This window comes from Cylas formicarius, unplaced genomic scaffold (assembly GCF_029955315.1).
Source record: "Cylas formicarius isolate icCylForm1 unplaced genomic scaffold, icCylForm1.1 PGA_scaffold_3__17_contigs__length_32017465, whole genome shotgun sequence".
Lineage (NCBI taxonomy): Eukaryota > Metazoa > Arthropoda > Insecta > Coleoptera > Brentidae > Cylas > Cylas formicarius.
Genome location: NW_026844326.1, coordinates 17,966,029 through 17,986,805, shown reverse-complemented (window position 1 = coordinate 17,986,805; position 20,777 = coordinate 17,966,029). Strand labels below are relative to the sequence as shown.

The 20,777-nt window shown below is 35.2% G+C and overlaps 1 protein-coding gene across 6 annotated transcripts in view; it reads left to right on the top strand.

The window, feature by feature from the left end:
* LOC132699119 (cytochrome b5 reductase 4-like) overlaps positions 1–20,777 on the top strand; it is a 103,500-nt gene that overhangs the window by 76,316 nt on the left and 6,407 nt on the right. For all 6 annotated transcript variants that reach the window (XM_060665631.1, XM_060665630.1, XM_060665634.1 and 3 more), the window contains 3 exons: positions 12,061–12,176; positions 13,987–14,148; positions 20,077–20,758. In XM_060665631.1, coding sequence (XP_060521614.1) covers positions 12,061–12,176; positions 13,987–14,148; positions 20,077–20,758 — 960 coding nt within the window. The remainder of the gene's footprint in view (positions 1–12,060; positions 12,177–13,986; positions 14,149–20,076; positions 20,759–20,777) is intronic.

The following is a 20,777-nucleotide window of genomic DNA, read 5'->3' as shown; positions in this document are numbered from 1 at the left end:
AGTTTTATAGCGCATCGATACCAGTGACAGTGTCAATGTATGCTCGCAGGGAGTAAAAACAATGACGTTGTAGGAATTCTTTAATAGTATGTTTAAATTTTCTATTGCTCATCTTTTTCACGGTACCTGGCAAAACATTATACAATTTCAGGTTCAATGAGCTGCTCTCAGACTTCCTCAGTCTAAACCTAGGCCGTCTAAGGAGATCCCCGAACGAGTTGGATAGGCATGGCAATGGGAATTAGCGCTAAAATTTCCTTTCGTTCTTTGTTCTCTAATAACTGGTAGTAGATATAGATGCAAGGAAGAGGCATCACTTTGAATTTTTATATTCTATATATTTTATATATGTTTTCAGTTCTTTTTTAATTTTAATTAGGTTGAAGCTATTTTTTCTATTTAGTAATTTAGTGCGGGCACTTAGTGTGTTAAATATTTTTGATCCTTGAATATAATCAGAGTTTTGAATGCGTAGAAGGAATTCGTACTCATAGTTCTAGGTTTCATTATGGATTAACCAAGTCTTTAAGGTGATTACAAACTAATACACTCAAGGATATCTTATCGTTATTATAACGAAATAATTTGTGAGTGTGATAAAGCCTGTGTTTGAAGTTAATAACTCTAACAAAAGCTTGGTGATTAGTTTTTTAGTGTATTTAAGGGCGTTTTTCCAGAATTCCCTCACATAAAAATTTCGCACGAAAGTACCGAGCGAGCCAACGCAAAGTACAAGAATCTTAATATTTTTTATTTAACAGTTTTGACGCATATTTAGTTTTTGATAAAAAGATTTTGCGCACTTCAGGAATCTGGTTTTTCTAATTCAAGTCAAGTCATCACTCATAAGCACATACTTTCTGTTTTGTGCTGTATAATTTGATAGTCACGGTAAGAAATACTACATTCAGGTTTGTGAATTCTTATAGGCTGGGTAAAGCATTTCGTGAACTCAAATTTATATACATAGTCTTTTCTGTGTTAAGAAGCATTCTGTTGAGTGAGTGAGTTCTTCATAAACTAAGTCGCTGCTGACACTTCCATAATACTTTTCTCCTAGTTACGCACATATGGGAGTGCTGCCCCATCAGCATATCATTAATGTAAATATTTAACAGGAGGAATTTCCCCCTGCACTGAGTTAGTTACGAAATTTCACCGATTGTCATCTTCCTGACAGGTTCAAACTTATCCATATTATGTACGGAATTCATGGTTTGACACTGTCCCCGGAAATGTCACACAATTTTGACGTCCAACTTTTTCGAAATGCCGTACACGATTACCGAGAAAGTGGTCTACCACAACCCTGCGAGTGAGAAGAGATACCACATCCCTACCCAAGCCGACCAGCCTTTAAAGGCCGAAGATCTTTCCACTGCTTTAAATTATGTTCTGGCAGTGTCCATACCTTTTCTCTTCGTTATGGTCGGATATTACATATTTTGTATTGTCAAGTAATATTTTGCATTGTAATATAAGTTAATATAATACAATTCCATTTCAAATATAAAAATTTCTTTTTCAGTGGGTTGATTCGCTTACTTTTTTCTTTGCCTCGATATCCGATACCCCAGCTCTCCGCTCTGATTATATATGACTGTAGCCATAATACAAATGGATTCATCTTTATGCGTCATCTAAATCACATTTAATGCCGCCGCAATAAAGTAACCGAAATTATTTGTCAACGTTTGTGAATCACCGCAATACCAAAAGACCAATAGTGTTCATACAATGTAATATAAAATATTTTACTAGATCTACTCGCCGAAGAGAAATTCCATTGAACCATAAATAAAAGAGCCAAGTTTCCGTCGCTAACAATTTTTTAAAAATTGTATTTTTACTTTCACGAGTGTGACAGATAATAAGTGATGCGACACTAGAAATAAAGGTCGTGGTGCGGTTTCTTCTTGAGAAAACGTGCTTATGATCGAAGTCCGAACAAATTTTGTGAAAGGTAACAAATTACTTTTAGTTAAGTTTTATGGCTCCACTATTATTTTTTTTAAACAGTTTATGATGGCGATTTGAAATTGCGGATGCTCAATATAGGAAATATTTCTAGTTTTTCAATTATATGCAGCAGTTGAGTTCAACCGACCGAAACATTTGAATTTTATATGACACAACCCGGTATTTTGTTAAATTTTTGTATATAACAAATTATTATATGCGAGATAAAACCATTTTCTCATATTTTTTAATTATGTTTTTTTATTCAATTTTGTAAATTGTATTTGGGAACCGACAAAAATATTTTTCATAAGGCGTTTAAGATGAGATTTCTTTACCTATCTGGCGAAAAATTAACTCCAGGATCACGAACTAAAACCTTTTTAAGCCATCGTTATGATCGCAGTTGTCTCAATAAAATTTTCAAAGTTAAATAACATGGGGGAGACGGTGTAAAATAATCGTTTGAAATGTTCAGTTGTTTTTATTAGTATGATCAAGATCACTCCCGAAATATTCGCGATATTGATTTGGATCCGACTTAAGCGCTTCACCCTTTATATAAATATGTAGTAACAATAATAATAACTGTTATTATTATCTTCTTCTTCTTCACCTCAAGTTTTAGGGACTTTGCCGATAAAATCTGACTTTGGCTGGTATCTCCTTCTCGTACATCCGACCTACGGGTTTGGCTAACTTTTTTTTTCTTTATTTTCTCGTTTATATTAAAGATGTTTAATTCCGTTTCTATGTCTTTATTAATTTTTGCTATATGTGTGTCTGTTAATATTCTACTGATGGTTCCTCAGATATTTCTTCTATCTCTTTGCTTCGGACGTACGATACATCGCAACCTAAATATTCAAAGTACTTCACCTGTTCAAATATCATATCATTTAAGTATCATTGTCTTATTATTATTATTATATCATAAAGAAGGTTCCCATTACGGTAGACCTAGGTTCTATACTGTGAAAAAATTAATAGTTCCTTAAAGCCATAGATGATTTAGTAATTCTATTCAGGAAAAAAACTATTTGCTTCATGTTTTACCATTTCAAAACGACAAACATTATCAATTGACAACGAAAATTATTTTTGAAAAATATGATTCAAAAGGCACACTTAAGATTTAGATAAATTATAATCACCCTGCGTTCAGATCTTTGCCAAAATGACCTTTAAAGGAAGAGGTTTAGATAAGCTTTTCGATTATTGGAATAAACTTGAGTTATTCTAAAATTACCTGCCTGGAAGCCTGTCTCCGATCAAGTTCCTATAATTGGCATTTGTCGACAAAATTGAGCGGCAAATTCTTAAAACTTTCGCCGTTACTTTTATTAAATTTTAATTGAAACTTTGCTTCGAGCGTTCCAGCTTCGCACCAATTTGTATCGTAAAATTTAAATGGTTTGGGAAGAGTTTTTGGCCGAAGGGAAATGACAGTCTTGATAGTAGGATACGACAAAGTAAATTTTGTAGACTTTTCAATCGAAATCCTCTCTGTTGCATTGCGGCAGTTCTATTTAAATTGCCTGCCAGCATTTTAACCAGAACTATTTCCCAGATGTCCAGACTGCGCATCTTATCTTCCACAGTTGATATATAAGTTTGTATAAAAGCATGGAAGCTTGTTTGCCTCCGTTTATCGGAAATTTTCTTTTACATAAAGCGCCTTTGTAAAACAAGGCTGCACAAAAAATTTGGTTAGAAGGACCACTCAATTTACTATTGAATGATTTTGTTTTGTCCGTAGAAGATATATTGATATTTAATAATTTTGCGTTGAATAATATATTTAAGTAATAAATGGACTAATTTTTTATTTTGTATTATTTTCATGTTCTTTATTTTGTATTTTGGCGTACCTTAGTTACCGCTGATACTTTTATTATTTAATTATAGTAATATTGTTTTTATTTTTTTATGAGATAAAGTATATTAGCGACAGTTTAAAAATTGCAATATTAACAAATTGCCGCCTTTTCATATAACCACCTCATAATAATAAAAAATTAAAAGAAAGCTCTAACTCAATGGAAAAACAAATTGCGAGACGAACGACAACGAGTTATGACAACATTTTAACTAAAAGACCGATATAGTTCTTTATTACAAACTGGTTTTAAAAAGACTTTCTCTTTGCTCTATTAAAAATTGGTTTCAAAGTTGAGGAAGAAAACTGATTTAAGAAGTCTTAGATATTATAAAGAATACAAAGGCGTAAAATATAGCCTTGGGCAATACCAACAATATGTTAAGCAATATTGGGGTAATTTTTCAAAAAAATTTCCACAGAGTTTTTACAAAACTTCCGGATTCCTCTTGCGTCGGTTTTTTCTGAGTCGAACTTGCAAACGTTTCGCCAATCATCCTGTTGACTTCTTCAGAGCTTGACTGAAACTGGCTCGCATTTGACTCTGTACCCGCTTGTATATTGTTTGAGGGGGGCGGAGCTAAATGAAGGGCATAAACACCTTCTTGGATGACTGATTTCCATATTGGTGACAGGTATTATTTGCCGCATATGCATGATTGATTGATTGATTCATTTATTGACTACGTTTCGTACAAAAGGGACGTACAATTGTAGCAAGTCAGAAGTGATATTCAAGTGCAATAAAATCAAATTAATAAATAACATAAAAACACACATCTAATACAAACAAAATTAGACAGTACTATACAGTTTTATAGCGCATCGATACCAGTGACAGTGTCAATGTATGCTCGCAGGGAGTAAAAACAATGACGTTGTAGGAATTCTTTAATAGTATGTTTAAATTTTCTATTGCTCATCTTTTTCACGGTACCTGGCAAAACATTATACAATTTCAGGTTCAATGAGCTGCTCTCAGACTTCCTCAGTCTAAACCTAGGCCGTCTAAGGAGATCCCCGAACGAGTTGGATAGGCATGGCAATGGGAATTAGCGCTAAAATTTCCTTTCGTTCTCTGTATCTCTAATAACTGGTAGTAGATATAGATGCAAGGAAGAGGCATCACTTTGAATTTTTTAAAATAAGGTTGACAATAGTCCCTATATTCTATATTAGCAACGACTCGAAAGGCCCTTTTCTGCATTCTAAAAATCTCCACAGCAGCTGAGGAATCACATCACAGCACCGTGCTATAGCATAAGTGTGAATGCAACAAACAAAAATAGACCATAAGCAGAGTCCTTGTTCCTATCAGGCCTCTCAGTCGTCGAAGAACGAATATGTTGCTGGACAATCTACTTTTCAGGTCTGAGATATGTTGTTTTCGATTTAGACTATCATCGATCCTAATGCCAAGCAACTTGACGGACTGTCCACTATTTACCAAGCAATTGGAGGAAAACACAATACTCTGGGTCTTGTCTAAATTTAATTTAAGATAATTATTTTCGAACCAGACATTAGCCCTGTCCCCCAACATGCCAACCCTAACGACCAACCCCAACCCCAACTCCTCGATACTCTTAGCAGATGTAGTGAAGGATGTATCGTCGGCAAACATCGCGCACTGATTGGGGGCCAAGAAATGATATAGGTCATTTATGTAGATTGTAAATAGTAGCGGGCCCAGGACGGAACGCTGGGGCACCCCGCTTATTACTGATTCAAGTGATGAACGGTCATCCTGGTATTCTACAAACTGCTGTCGGCCCTGCAAGTAGGACGCTATAAGATCTAAGGGCAGACCTCGTATATCATATCTATATAGCTTTTTAATAAGAAGCTGGTGAGAAACACAGTCGACGGCCCTGGAGAGATCACACAAGGGCAAACCAACTAATTCACCCTTCTCGAGGCCCTCAACTATCCCACTCACAACTTTAGACACTGCTTGGATCGTCGAACACCCTCCCCTAAATCCAAACTGACCAGCACAAACACATTCGATCTTATAATATAAGAAGTTAGGTGATCTTTTAGTAAGATCTCAAAAATTTTTCCGAACAAAGGCACGATTGAAATCGGCCTGTAGTTGTTAGCATCATTTATATCACCTGCCTTATGGATTGGAACTACTCTCGAAATCTTAAACAGCGATGGAAATACACCTGTGTCAATACATTTATTAAATAAAATGGTTAATGGCAGTGTAATGTACTCAACCAGTCCCTTCACCAAGACACTGTTGATATCATAAGTATCGCTAGAATAAGATTTTTTTAATCTTAATATGGCTCCGTACGTATCCTCACAAGTTATCGGATGCAAAAAAAGTAGTTTCCTCCAGTGGAATCCCTTCAACACATGCACTCTGTAGATTGTGATTCACCGTTAGGATCTTTATAATATAACTCGAGACAGAACCAAAAGAACTGTTAAGATCGTTTGCTGATAAATCAGATTCTTTACCACATCTCCCAAGACAATTTCTTTCATGGTTAGCGATTTTCCAGACATCTTTGTTGTTATTGGTTGATTTTTCGATAAAGCCATCAAAAGCAGCTTTTTTGGTTTGTTGAATTTTTTGTTTATATTCCTTATTTAGCGATTTATATAGTATAGTATATAGAGGATTCTGTGAGACTTTACTGAGTGTTTTAACAGCTGACACTCTGTTTCTAAGAGCTACTAGATCTTTATCAAACCAGTTGACCGGTGACTTTTTATGAGGAACATTTTTAACAGAACAATATTATTTGATCAAGTCTTGAACTTTGTGCAGTATAAATGAAGACATAAAGTTGACATCGTTAGAACCAAGGCAAATATTCCAATCCACAGCCTCCAAGGACTTCCTAATATTCACAATACCTGATTTGGCAATAGTTCTAATTTCTTTAGTTCTGATTCTATCCGCCCTACCTATGCTAAGTTTAATAAACTGGCCTCTGTGGTCTGACATGCCAGGGTCAAGAACTCCCACCTCATGAATGTCTTCATTCAAGTTTGTTATTATATTATCAGTGCAAGTAGCAGAAGAGCGCGCAATTCTAGTGTTTTCGGAAATAGTTAACCGCAATCCAAAACTATTTATAATACTTAAAAATTCGGAGACAGCGTTAGATGAAACATTCACATTTATATTGAAGTCACCACAATAACCACTCTGGTGTTAAACGAGAGAAAACGGTTCAACAATAGCTCCAGCTGCTCAAAGAATATCGCAATATTGCCATTACAAGATCTGTAGTAACAAACAACCAATAATTTCGCCGAAGCAACCCGAAGAGCACAGAACTCCGCGTCAATCTCACTGCAGTAACTCGATACGTCAATTTTCAAGCAGTCCAGACCCCTACGAGCATACAGACACACTCCACCGTGAATGCGAGTAGACCTAGAAAAGAACGAAATCAAATTGTAATTCACTACCCAATGTTCACTTAAGCAGATTAAGTCGAAACAATTACTATTCACGTACAATGACAAGTCATCAATCTTATTTGCAAATCCTTGTGTGTTTAGGTGAAAAAAATTTACACTCTTTGTCATCCGACCACTGTCCTTGGGGTTTATCTCTCGATCCGGTTGGTTCTCCTTAAATTAAAAAAATTGTTGATTCTAGTACCCACGTCCCATCTTGCTGGATCAAGGAGCTCTTTTGCGTTTGATTCGTAGACTCCTACTTTGAACGAAGAATACTCTTCTGGATGTTTGGATTCAAGGATCATGCACGCAACTTCAAGAAACCTTGGCTGGAGATATTTAATAACATCTTTCTCTGTTGTTCCAGGATCAAGTCGGTATAAATGGTAAAATGAGAGTGCAGGGGCAGCCTTTAGCATTATTTTGTCGGCCCTAGCCGAAGCACCAGTGCCAACAACCGTAAAATTGACGTTCGGCCTCCTTTTGTGTTGCACGGTTTTGTATCCGTCGGTTTTTGGATCCGTCGAATCTTCGGTACCGAGAGAAATAGCGCTCTCTAGTACCTGTCTCGTATTAATGTCTCCGATCGCGACTGCGACGTCCCCGCGGGTTATTTCAGGCTGTGTATTATTTGCCTGTATCTTTGTGGTGGGGTTTTGAATTCGGGTACGATTGACTGGCCGTTGATTATTTGCAGAATACTGCATATTACTATATGAAACAGTTTCCTGCGCTATTTGTTTTTGTCTATTATCTCTGCTGTCCAGTTTTAAATAGTCTTTGCTAGATGGCGGCAGGATGTTAGTACCATCACCATTTATAGTTTTATTTTCTTTGTTTACAAGAATATTTAATAGGTTATTTTGGCTCAACAATGAATTTATAGCAATACTTTGGTAATTATGTCATTCAGATAATTTACCTTTGTATCGAACCCAACAACCGTGTTTACACTGTCGCCTGAAGCACTGTCTTGTTTAGTTCATCTGCTCCTTGGCAATTTACACAATTGTTATATTTTTTCTCACTAAAGTCCTTGGCGAAAGCAATCAGCAACTCACTAGATACACTTTCGGGTAGAGATTGAAATACTAATAAATCAATAATTTCACTTTTCTTCAGTTTGTTTAGCTCGGCTGTGAGAGCCGTAGTGTCAGTCGCCGCCATGTTTTTTCGATTGGAATGCTGTAAACTACTGGCCTCTCAAATAGAATTTTATCTTTGACGGAGAGATTTTTTTACAAGCTTAAATCTGGTTCGGCCGTTATATTTCTTTAGAACTTTTGATATGTGGTCAGTGATGTTTTGAATGTTAGGAAGAACCACAGTGGCAAGTGTAGGACTGCTTTCGGAAGGTTTTGGTGAATTATATTTTGTGATGGAACGCTTAATATCTTTAATGTGGAAATTACTAGAGAGAAGAGCGGAAGTAAGGTGTTTTAATTTTGGATTCAGTGACTCGGGCTGAGATAGTTTTTACGACTCTGTAAACAAGAGATTTTCGGGCCCGATGGTGATGTGACCATACATTAAGGTATCGCAGTGTGTGCGTAGGTTTTCTGTAAACACAATGACCCAATGTTAGGTCTGATTTTCTAAGGTTATTATTAGTTTGCAACTCATTGGTAAAACGTATGTTAGGGTGTATAGAATTTAAATTTCTAAAATAATGTACTAGGGATTCTTGAGTATGAGGCCAAATAACAAAATATCAACTACGTAGCGTATCCATAATTTTGATTTTAGATGAAAGGTGTCGAGAGCGTTCTTCTCAAAGGCTTCCATAAATATATTTAGGATGACTGATGATAGGGGAGAACCCATAGCTGTTCGCGACGTTTGTTCAAAAATTTGACCGTTATAAGAAAAATATGTTCCAGACAAGCATTTTTCAATTAAGGTGAGAAGGTTTGGTTCCTGATTCTCGGATTTTAATACATCTGAAATTAAGCTGAGTGTTTCAGAAATAGGAACTTTAATAAAGAGGGATTCTACATCGAAACTAACCAGAATATCTTGTGTATCTAATGTAATGATTTATAATTTTTCAATGACGTGAAAGGAATTGAGTACGAGACTATCAGCTTTCCCTGTAAAGGGCTTTAATGAGTAAACTAGATAGTTTGCTTTGTTGTTTACAATGCCATAAAACTATCTCAGCCCCAGTCCCTGAACCCAGAAGTAAAACACCTTACTTCCGCTCTTCTCTCTAATAATTTCCACATTAAAGATATTAAGCGTTCCATCACTAAATACACTTCACCCCAACCTTCCAGTAGCAATGACGCCGAAAGCAATCCTACACTTGCCATTGTGGTCCTTCCTTACATTGAAAACATCGCTGACCACAAATTACAAGTTCTAAAGAAGTATAACGTCAAAACCAGTGGTCAGGTACAGAGTAAAATGCGAGGCAGTTTCAGTCAAGCTCTGAAGAAGCCAACAGGATGATTAACGAAACGTCAGCAAGTTCGACTCAACAAAAACCGACGCAGGCGGAATCTAGAAGTTTTGTGAAAAGCAATATTGGCGTAAACTTTGTGTCTCCTACTTATGAAATAATATTTTATAACTACCCATATTATCCTGACCGAACCCCAAATATTTATATTTTGAATCAAATGTGGAATAAACAGTGGTATCAAAGTCCTTTCTATAGAATGTACATGCTATACTAGTAATTTAAGAATAGTTTGCACCAGATAAAGTATCGCAACGCTGCAGGAGAATTATAAGAATGATGAAACCCTGATTGTATGGATGAAATTATGCTATTATGGTATAAGTGTTCGTTCATTTTTATTCGCTATCTTGGATATTATAGTTTCAGAAGACAGCGGAAATAAAAATGTATATCTGATTGTATATCTGGGAAAAACTAGAAACAATTAACATTAAGTTTTCACGAGCAACACAAGGCTATTGTGGTTAAGTATTACAACCTTTCACGAAATACTTAAAATATTAATCTGTTCATTTCGTTCGAGATTTAGAAGTTACACTTTTTTCCGCTTCTTGAATAAGTTATACTGCTTCTTCCAATATTTTGATATAATGTTGTACTGATAGATCTATATTATTTTTATCTACGTGTTATTTTAAATTGCAGTGTGTACTAAAAAAAATGCATTTTTTAAAAATTGCAAACATTTTAGTCCATGTCTTAGATAAATAATTAGTCATTTAATTAAATTTATAATTTAAATAGTAAAATATATAAACGTCAGCAACCAAAAAATACGGATCAACATAAAAAACATCAAAATAAGACAGCAATCTCTCTTAATGCCAACGATAGGTTGGTGAGTTTTTATAAAACTTCTGGATTCCTCCTGCGTCGGTTTTTGTTGACTCGAACTTGCTAACAACAAAAACCGACGCAGGAGGAATCCGGAAGTTTTATAAAAAGTATTACAGTAGCTTGTGGAAGAAGAAAAAAAAAGATAAGTTGGTTGATCATAGAAATAGAGAGCTTTTCATAAATACGAATTAAAAATACCATGGTTTTTCATTTCACCTGTAAATAACCCAAAAGTGCGCAAAACTCCTACTCTCTTACTTTCCTGACATTTGTACACTGCAAAGTCATTGAAAATTTGGCGCACTCTACATTTTCGGTACTTTATCTTCTAAATCTTAATGTACCCTGTTTATTATTTTATAAATTAAAATGTGTATTTTTTTAAGCACGTGAGTTTTGCGCAACCCATTTGTCACTTGAAGCTACAAACGACACCTGCGATGATTTGGAACGCAGAATTTAGTAACTAAATATATGAATAAAAAGGCGTTTAGTTCAATTATTCAATAACAAATATCTCATATCATATATAAATCAGTTGACTCTGTAGCCATCCAATTGGTAAAAATTAAAATGGACTTAATCGTTAATTAACCATTCACTATTTCCTAAAACAGAAAATTTTTAATTCAAAAAGATTGGAAGCAAAATACACTTACTGGCTGTTTTAAAAAAATATGGCTATATATTTTATTGAATTACACTTTTTTTAAAATGACTTTATAACCAACAAAAAACCTTTGGGATCATTGAATTACCTCTACGAACTTCCCACATAAATTTTGCAAACAAGAGAATTCGGGGTCTTCCAAAAAGGAGTAAAATACAGCGTCGTTTTCTGCGTTATCTGTTCGTTCGCTAGATCAACGTTATCCAGGCCATTATTATCTGAATAATTATCAGTGCAAAAAAAGAATGTTTGGGTTTGCTTTTCTTTAATACGATCGTCAACAAACCCTGCTATTTGTTGCGGTTGTTTTTTCCGCCTCGGATACAGTCATCGACCAATCTCTTGTGAATCGCTCATTAGAACGATCAGTGTAATTTGTTTTTCTCATCTTTGGGCCAAAACCTATTCTAACCAAAACAAAATTCTCTTATAAAATGATATTAATGAGAAATCCTGAACCTTTATTAACCAAAAGTTACAAACGACGCATTACAAATTAGTTGTCTGGTTTAAATTGGACTCTTCCGGAAACACTAACTGGGTCAAATTGAGACATCCGCTATCTTAATTAATTAATAAAATTTACGCTTTTTTTAATTTATTTATTATCATTTCAAATCTACGAACTATACTTTGATTCATTGACATTTTTTTTCTTTCACTTTCGCTGACAAAAATCTGCGCTACGAAAATAGTTGTCTTTTCTTTTGTCTGTTCCAATGATATCGGATCCAAGTTCATATTGGCTGTAAACCCGAATTTGAAAAAACATATAGAAACAAGTTTTACACAAAACTTTTAATGCGTTTTTTCCTGTTGCAGGTAACCCCCGTAATAAATGTGCCCTTCAGCCAGGCCATTCCCTTATGGATTGGATTAGGTTGGGGTCATCGGGCAAGGACCTCACGGGGTTGGGTCCCAATGCGGGAACTCTTTCGGTAAGAAACAAAAGAGGAGATTTTATTTTTAAGGTGGTTGTGTTTCGTGCGGATGCCATCGCAAACATAAAAATATTGACACAATTATAAATATTGAATTATTTTCAATATTGCAGGGTATTCATTTTCACTCATCGCGTCGTTGTCAAATTTCTTTCTTTTTTTTTCTTATTCTTTGATAGATTTAGGTTCTACATAGTGCGGAGTTAGATCTTCGTAATGTTTTATAGTTTTCTCCAAGTAGCTGCTAAATCGATAGTTGATATTACAGAAACTTTTGAAGTGTAGCAATGTAATTTTAATTTTTATACTCCGTGAATGTTGTCGTCGTTCGGCGGGCATGACTACCGTTGCAACAAAAATAAAGTTTCAAACATAAGAAAACCCGCTTTTATCCTAGCCATCTCATTACGAAGCCAAAACCCAAATTAAAATTGAGAAGGATCACTTAATATGTGTATGAAGGTTGTCTAATGGTGTTTTCCCAGTTACTAGAGCATAAAAAGAGAACCTATCCACATTCGGAATATGAACTAGAATCAGCTGATTGATTTTTAGAACTGATTTTAATTGTCTCAAAACATAACTTTGCAAGTTTACTTTTGATATTCACACTGTGTTTTCCAAAAGTTAAGGTTTTTCTCAATATATAGACCAAAAAATTTTGTATTGTAGCTAAAGGGGATCTTTTTGTTGTCCAATTCAGATTTTTAATTTATATACATTTTTTTCTGCATGGTTTAGGAACAAGCTGTGAATAGGTTAGTGAATAAGAAAAAGAATTTCGGATCCCGGAACGAACCCGGGATACCTCGGTTGAAATATTTAATATTTTTTTGAGTGAAATTTTTAATATAAATTTCAAAAGTCAAAATTTTGAACAAAAGCGTAGCCTTTTCCGTTATTTAAAAAAGATTTCGACCCACGAAAAGACCCATCAATAAAACCATATTTTTTTTATAAAATTTAAAAACTCTCCGACACCACTGCTGAGATCACAAGAGGACCCTCCCATATCGATCATGTTTATCAGCCTTTCATAAAAAAAAAGCCTATGGCTGATATTGAAATTTTATGATTTGTAATTTTTGACAATATTTTATTATTTTTAAAATGATATTCGAAACTTCGATATAACGGACAGCACATTTGGAACTAGTTTACCAATTTTCAATCTTTTTGGAAAATCATCATAACAGAATCAGAGTTTCACAAGATACGTAAGTGATTTTATAATGTAAGTTTGGAAAGTTATAAAGAGCTTCTGTTTGCTTGCCTTTTGCTTTTAAAATTCATTGTCCTGTAATCCTACACAAGGGCGCGCATATTCCCACGCACGCACGCACGATCCACTCTATCCTCTAGACATTCTGGGCGAACCATACCCCTCCCCCCAGTAATATCACGAGATGACTCTTGGTCACATTGGCATATTTCCTGCAGAGCAGAGTTCCTTCATTTATTTACAGACTCTCCATTATGACATTAAAATGAAATGAAATTTATAAATTATGTGTAAATAGTAATCTAAATACAAAATCTGCATCTGCAATAGCAAAGGTATAACAGATACGTAATTTTTTGGTAGAATTTCAGGACAGTAGACGTCACTTAAAATTTATACGGACAATAAATAAATTCATGAAAAAGGCCTTCTATTTACCAATAATTTCTGTCGCCAATAGCACCGCTCCCAAATTAATTTTTCATTTCGTACGGACAAAAGGAAAATCCCTTTCAACATCAAAAGACTAAAAATCGTTTCCTTTCGTGAAAAGGCTTAAGCCCGTCCACTAATTTACCGTTTTAGGTGACGAAGCAGGAACTAGCAAAGCACAACAAGAAAAACGATGCCTGGCTGGCGATCAGGGGTCGGGTGTACAACGTTACCGCTTACCTACCCTTTCATCCGGGGGGCGAAGAGGAGTTAATGAGGGGAGCTGGGATCGACGCCACTCATATTTTTAATGAGGTAGGGCTTTTGCAGTTTTTAATTCGTGTTCCTGTTGGTTTTCCGCTTGTATCCCCTTGGATTTAACTAAACCATTAAGGGCCATTTAAAATTGCACTTTATCAGCTGGTCAAATGGGATAAATTTATTCTAGTTTTTAAAAGGGTAACAAAAATAAAATAAAAGCTTAGGATGCAGCAACTAACCTGTTCAGGATTCACAGCTCTTTCATATTTAGGAATGACTTTTCAATCTCAAAACAAAAGGTCAACCCGTACTAATGAAAACTAAACTAAATAATATAAATTAAGTGAGAGTAGTATCCACATAAATTTTAATGTAATTATTATAATTATTTAATTTAATTTAAAGAATTCATATTCATATTGAATAAATATATATTAACAAAATGCAGCAAATTCAGAAGAGAGCTGCCTAAATAGTTCATTTTATACCTTAGCAAGTAAAATAAATGTGAGTACACGTGTCTGCTGACTTCCAACGTTAGTTTTTATTTATTATTGCGAAATTATATAACCCTAATATTAAATAATTTACTGATGATAGATTTAGGGAAGCTATTTCTATGCTTCCTTTTAGTTGTTAATTAATTAAATTAAATAGTACTCAAGATGGTATGGTTACTGTAGTGGCTGTTGTTTGTTAACGACAATGTATCTGATCGCTATCTGAAGGCAATATGTAGTTTAAGTTCGGAGACTCTGCATCAATTTCGCCTTTTGTAGTTCCTAGAAATAAAGCTTTGTATGATTATTATTATTATTATTATTATTATTATTATTATTATTATTATTATTATTATTATTATCTGAAATTGTGAAGAGAGAAAACGGCAATAGGAACTTTAACCATTTTTCAGCTTTTATAATAATCAACTGAACCTAGTAAGCTTTAGCAATAGCAAATAAAAGCCCCCAATTTCGTCCAAAAATTAAGTTAAAAAAGTGACGTCTCCGACTCTGCAAATACTCCGAAAAATAAACCAAGTAATGTATTCTGCGAAATTTAGTGCAGTGCAGCCAATACCAAGCGAGTTAAATGCCAACTCTCGTGAATATACAAGAAATATAAAAGCCAGCCAAGTACTTTATTTATTTCTGATCCTAAATCGCAACAAGAAACTGCCTAATTCTGCATCTGCAGAAGTCTTAGCGAACCTCAACCTCAGAAATATGACAACAATCAGCAAAGCCATCAAAAATAAAGTAGTAAAACAGTTCAGACCGACCCAAACAGGAGCTCGGTATTTCAACATCAAATTATCAATAATTAATCTTCGACTTCGACACTACTGTTGTCCTTTGTAAATATAGATAGATATAGATATATGAGTTAGTGTAATAGTGGTGAAAATGTTCTGACTGTTTCTGGCCTCGTAGAAACTGAGATACGTTTATTTACAGTTTTCACATATAAAAAAAAATGTTTTTACAAAACTTGCGGATTCCTCCTGCGTCGGTTTTCGCTGAGTCGAACTTGCTGACGTTTCGCCAATCATCCTGTTGGCTTCTTCAGAGCTTGACTGAAACTGGAGCGCATTTTACTCTGTACCTGTTTATATATTGTTTTAGTGGGGCGGAGCTAAATGAGGGGCATAAACACCGTCTCGGATGACTGATTCCCATATTATTAGGTTGTTTATAGATTTCTATAGACTCTCGGATTTTTCGTTGGTAGAAGAACTGATTACATGCAAGAATTTTAGTTTTATCGAATAAAATTTTATGTCCGGTTTCATGAGCAACAGCTGATGAGTTTATTTGTCTTAGTCGTAAGGCTCTTTCGTGTTCTTTGAGTCTAGTTGATATTTTTCGTCCGGTCTCTCCAATGTATTCTATGCCGCATATGTGTGGAATGCTGTAAACTTCCAGGAGTTTTGTCTTCGACGGACCGAAGATGTTGAGAGGTTTTTGGACAAGTGGTAAATCTGGTTTTGACGTTATACTTCTTTAGAACTTTTGATATGTGGTCAGTGATGTTTTGATGTAAGGAAGAACCACAGTGGCAAGTGTAGGATTGCTTTCGGTCTCATTGCTATTGGAAGGTTGTGGTGAAGTGTATTTTTTGATGGAACGCTTAATATCTTTAATGTCGAAATTATTAGAGAGAAGAGCAGAGGTAAAGTGTCCTAATTCTGGGTTTAGTGACTCGGGCTGAGATAGTTTTACGGCTCTGTAAACAAGAGAGTTGATAACAGATGATTTTTGAGCCGGATGGTGGTGTGACCATGCATTAAGGTATCGGTCTGTGTGCGTAGGTTTTCTGTAAAGACAATGACCCAATGTTAGGTCTGATTTTCTATTGATAAGAATATCTAAGACTGGAAGGTTATTATTAGTTGCCAACTCAATGGCAAACCATATGTTAGGGAATATAGAGTTTAAATGTCTAAGAAAATCCACTAGGGTTTCTTGACCATGAGGCCAAATAACAAAAGTATCATCGACGTAGCGTTTCCATAATTTTGGTTTTGGATGAAAGGTGTCGAGAGTTTTCTTCTCAAATAAATATATTCGCGATGACTGGTGATAGTGGAGAACCCATAGCTGTTCCCGACGTTTGTTCAAAAATTTGACCTTTATAAGAAAAATCTGTTCCCGACAAGCATTTTTCAATTAAGGTGAGAAGGTTTGGTTCCAGATTCTCGGACTTTAATATATCTGAAATGATGTCTAGAGTTTCAGGAATAGGAACTTTGGTGAAGAGGGATTCTACGTCGAAACTAACTAGAATATGTTCTGTATCTAATGTAATGCTTTTTAATTGTTCAATGAAGTGAAAGGAATGTCCAAATATCTCTCAACATCTTCATATGCGGCAAAGAATTCATTGGAGAGACCGGACGAAAAATATCAACAAGGCTCAAAGAACACGAAAGAGCCTTACGACTAAAACAAATAAACTCATCAGCTGTTGCCGAACACGCTCATGAAACCGGCCATAAAATTTTATTCGATAAAACTAAATTCTTGCATGTAATCAGTTCTTCTACCAACGAAAAATACGAGAGTATATAGAAATCTATAAACAATCTAACACCAATATATAAGCAGGTACAAAGTAAAATACGAGCCAGTTTCAGTCAAGCTCTGAAGAAGCCAACAGGATGATTGGCGAAACGTCAGCAAGTTCGACTCAACAAAAACCGACGCAGGAGGAATCCAGAAGTTTTGTAAAAAGTATTACAGTAGCCTGTGGAAGTTTATTTGAAAAATTAATGAAAAAATATATTTAAATTTTAACAAAATTAAAACTAACGAGAATTTTGAAAAATTAGCTGACTTGTTTGCAATGTCTGCTATCTATGCCCTAATATATAAGTGAGGTTTTCATAATTGCTGCTACTAAACGTATTTTATTGCTAGATTACAACTTAGAGGAGAGGCAGACATAGACTGTAAAGCTTTGGACGAAAGTTGTTCCAGTAAGGTTTTTAGCATTCGTTCTGAATTATATAAATCAATCAAAGCATTTGCCCTACTAATACTAAATTCGATAGAAAGAAATAATATAGTCATAATGACAATTAACCCAATGGAGAAAAAAGTTACAATAAATACTTAAATAAAATAATATAACAGGGCAAATGGTCGTGATTGGAGTTGCTGTTACAGCTTTAAAAAAATAAGAACAATTATACTTCAACTTATACTACGATAAAAATATGATATAAACTTGCGTGCATAGAAATTGGCCCATTGTGAACTTTTTACTTGAATTTTACAATTTACAATTTAATATGATTTAATACGAGTTTAAATTGATTGAAATTTTTTTATTATTCTCTTTTTTATTACCAAAAATAAATAGGGTTATTGACAATTAGCAACCCAACACTTCAATAATGGGTATGACCCCTTCTTGCCCTAATAACATCACTTACTTGATTAGGCATAGATCTAATCAAGTTCGCTATTGAATCCTACGGAATTTTAAGCCACTCTTCCTCTACTGCAACAAGCTCTGGGATCGAGGTTGGGATACGAAGTCTAGCTGCAATTTTCCGTTTTAGCTCATCGACTTCTGTAATATAATCTTGCACGATCTTTGCCGTGTGCATTAAAATGAATTCTTCTCCAATCTATATATGGTACCGTGTGATCTGATAAAATATCCTCGATGTATCTGTATCTGCAAATTGTTCTCCGGGTCTTCGGTACACCTTTTTCATCGGTCACTACCAAAAAGGCATATTCTGGTCTCATCTGATAACAGAACAGAACCCCATTGGTCCAATGTCCAATTCAGATGATCTCGTGCAAAACGTAGGCGTGTTTGTCGATGAGCTGGAGTAAGTTTTGGACCAATTGCAGTTGTTTTTGGGGTCAGGTTATTTTCCTTGAGCCTTCTTCTCACTGTCAACTGACTAATAACGACTCTTAGAAATTAATGGAGCTATTGTTGCACTTAAACAGCATTAAGGTGACGATTTTTGTTGATACAATAAAGTGATCATTACGAGCAGTTGTAACTTGGCTTCTACTTGTTCCAGGGCCCCTAGTAAATGATCCAATCTTTTCATACCGTTGGCAACTGCTGCGCGTGTCACACCCAGTTGTCCAGCATCAGCTAGCTGGCAAAGTCCAATTTCGATTAAAGGGATAACTTGAGTGCCTTTTTGCGGTGTAGTATGGCAAGCAAGCCAGATAACACAATTAAACGCTATCCAAGTGGTAAAAACGAATAATGGGAAAACTACTGTTGCAATGGCGATTAATTAACAAGTTTGTTACTATCACTATAACTACTGCATGAACACGTTTTATTTCTTTGACCGTAGCTGCGCATATAAACGATCAGCACTTTTGACAAATTTTAACTCATACTAAACCATATTGAATTATCTTCCAAACAGCATGTTTATTTTTTGGGTCACATGAATACTGAGCCAAGTTCTATGCACGCACGTTTATATAAATACGTGTAGATAATTGTATATGTCAGCGGTAGTGTGCATATAAATATGCATAAGGGAGGGACGAAAAACAAAGAAAAAAGGATATGAATGAGGAAATGTACACTATAAAATATGCTGTCGAATTCGTGATGTTATTGAGTGAAACAAACGTTCCTTAATCTTAGGTATAAATGTGTCCCAAGATTATGTAAATGATAGAATTACGTTTATGTACCTCGGACAGATAAATATTAAGGCAAATTGGGACCTTAACTTTATGCCTACGAAGGCCAAAAATCAACCTCCGAGACGCCTTTTATCAGAGTTTTAAATCCATATACGCAATAATTTAGTGATACCATTTTTTGGTGCCCTAATTTAGATAATCCCTTGGCGAGTACAGCATTTTCCTCGCTGGATACGCCATCTTTAATTTTAATCCAATGCGTGCCTTAAATCTCAATTTATGATTTTAAGGTTTTTAAATGGCATAATATCCTGACTTAATTTAAGAGAAATGTTGTCGAGTATGTCGTTTTAGATGGAGACCCATTTATTCGGATTAATTTTTAGAAGATGCTTTTCTGAATAATAAATAATAATAAATTATAAATCTCGGTATCATCTCCATACATATCATAGTAAAAGGCGTAAAATACTACCCTGTGAATCACCAAAGTTTACTACAAGAGGTTGTGACACATTTTCATCCACCGCTACTTTTTATTTCCTTTCAGAAAAATATGAAGAAGGTAAATATATAAGAAAATGTTTGCTTGTACGGCTGTGAAGGTCGATGTCATGCCAATAAGGGCGCGTTTATCGATTTTGAACCGATAAGCACATTTTTTCGGCTTTTACATTGATGTGTTGTTCAATTATTCAATTATTCCCAACTTATTAGTAATAATATTTTTAATCATCTTATGGTAATTTAAGATTAGCAAAACTTACTGTTACAGGTCGCAATTTTTGTATTAGACTTTTGCACGCAACTTCCTAAATTTTAATGTGCTAATGCATTTCTTTAGGTACATCCCTGGGTAAACTACGAGCAAATTCTTCAGAAGTGTGTAGTCGGCAAATTGGTGTCTATGGATCCATCTATAGACGCAGGGGCCTTATTTTTCGGAGAACGAAAATCAACAGCGTCGCCGAATCAACTCATTGTGTCGCCGACAATCCCCAAAAACAACTCGCCACCTAAGAAAATCGATGTGGATTCAAGGCCGGAGGAAACTTTGGATCAAATCTTGTCTTTGCCTAGATTTGACTGGATCCAGAAACTCGACTACATCACCATTATATTTTATACGAAAGCATTTTCTAACCCCCTCGTGGAAATTCAACCTCCGTTAGAAGACAAAAACGTTGCTATCTCAATTACGTACGACGACACGCTCTTTAAGAACGAAGTGAGTTTCTACGATAAAGTGACGTGGCCTTGCGATGTAAACGTCGCTATAGAAACCGGAAAAGTGGAATTGGTTTTCAAGAAATTTGTGGGCAATATTTGGGATCACTACGGGGTACTGAAGCAGCAGAGTAAAGCTACGAGTAGCATGTCGGCGAGTCAAATCAAGTACTCGTACGCATTGACAAAGAAATTGCAGGTGAACTACAACACGTTGCTGTTGAAATTCGAGAAGACTGACAATGGGAAACTGATAGTGCCACTTGGAAAGCACATTAGAGTGTTTGGAGATATAAATGGTGAGTTGATCCATTAAGT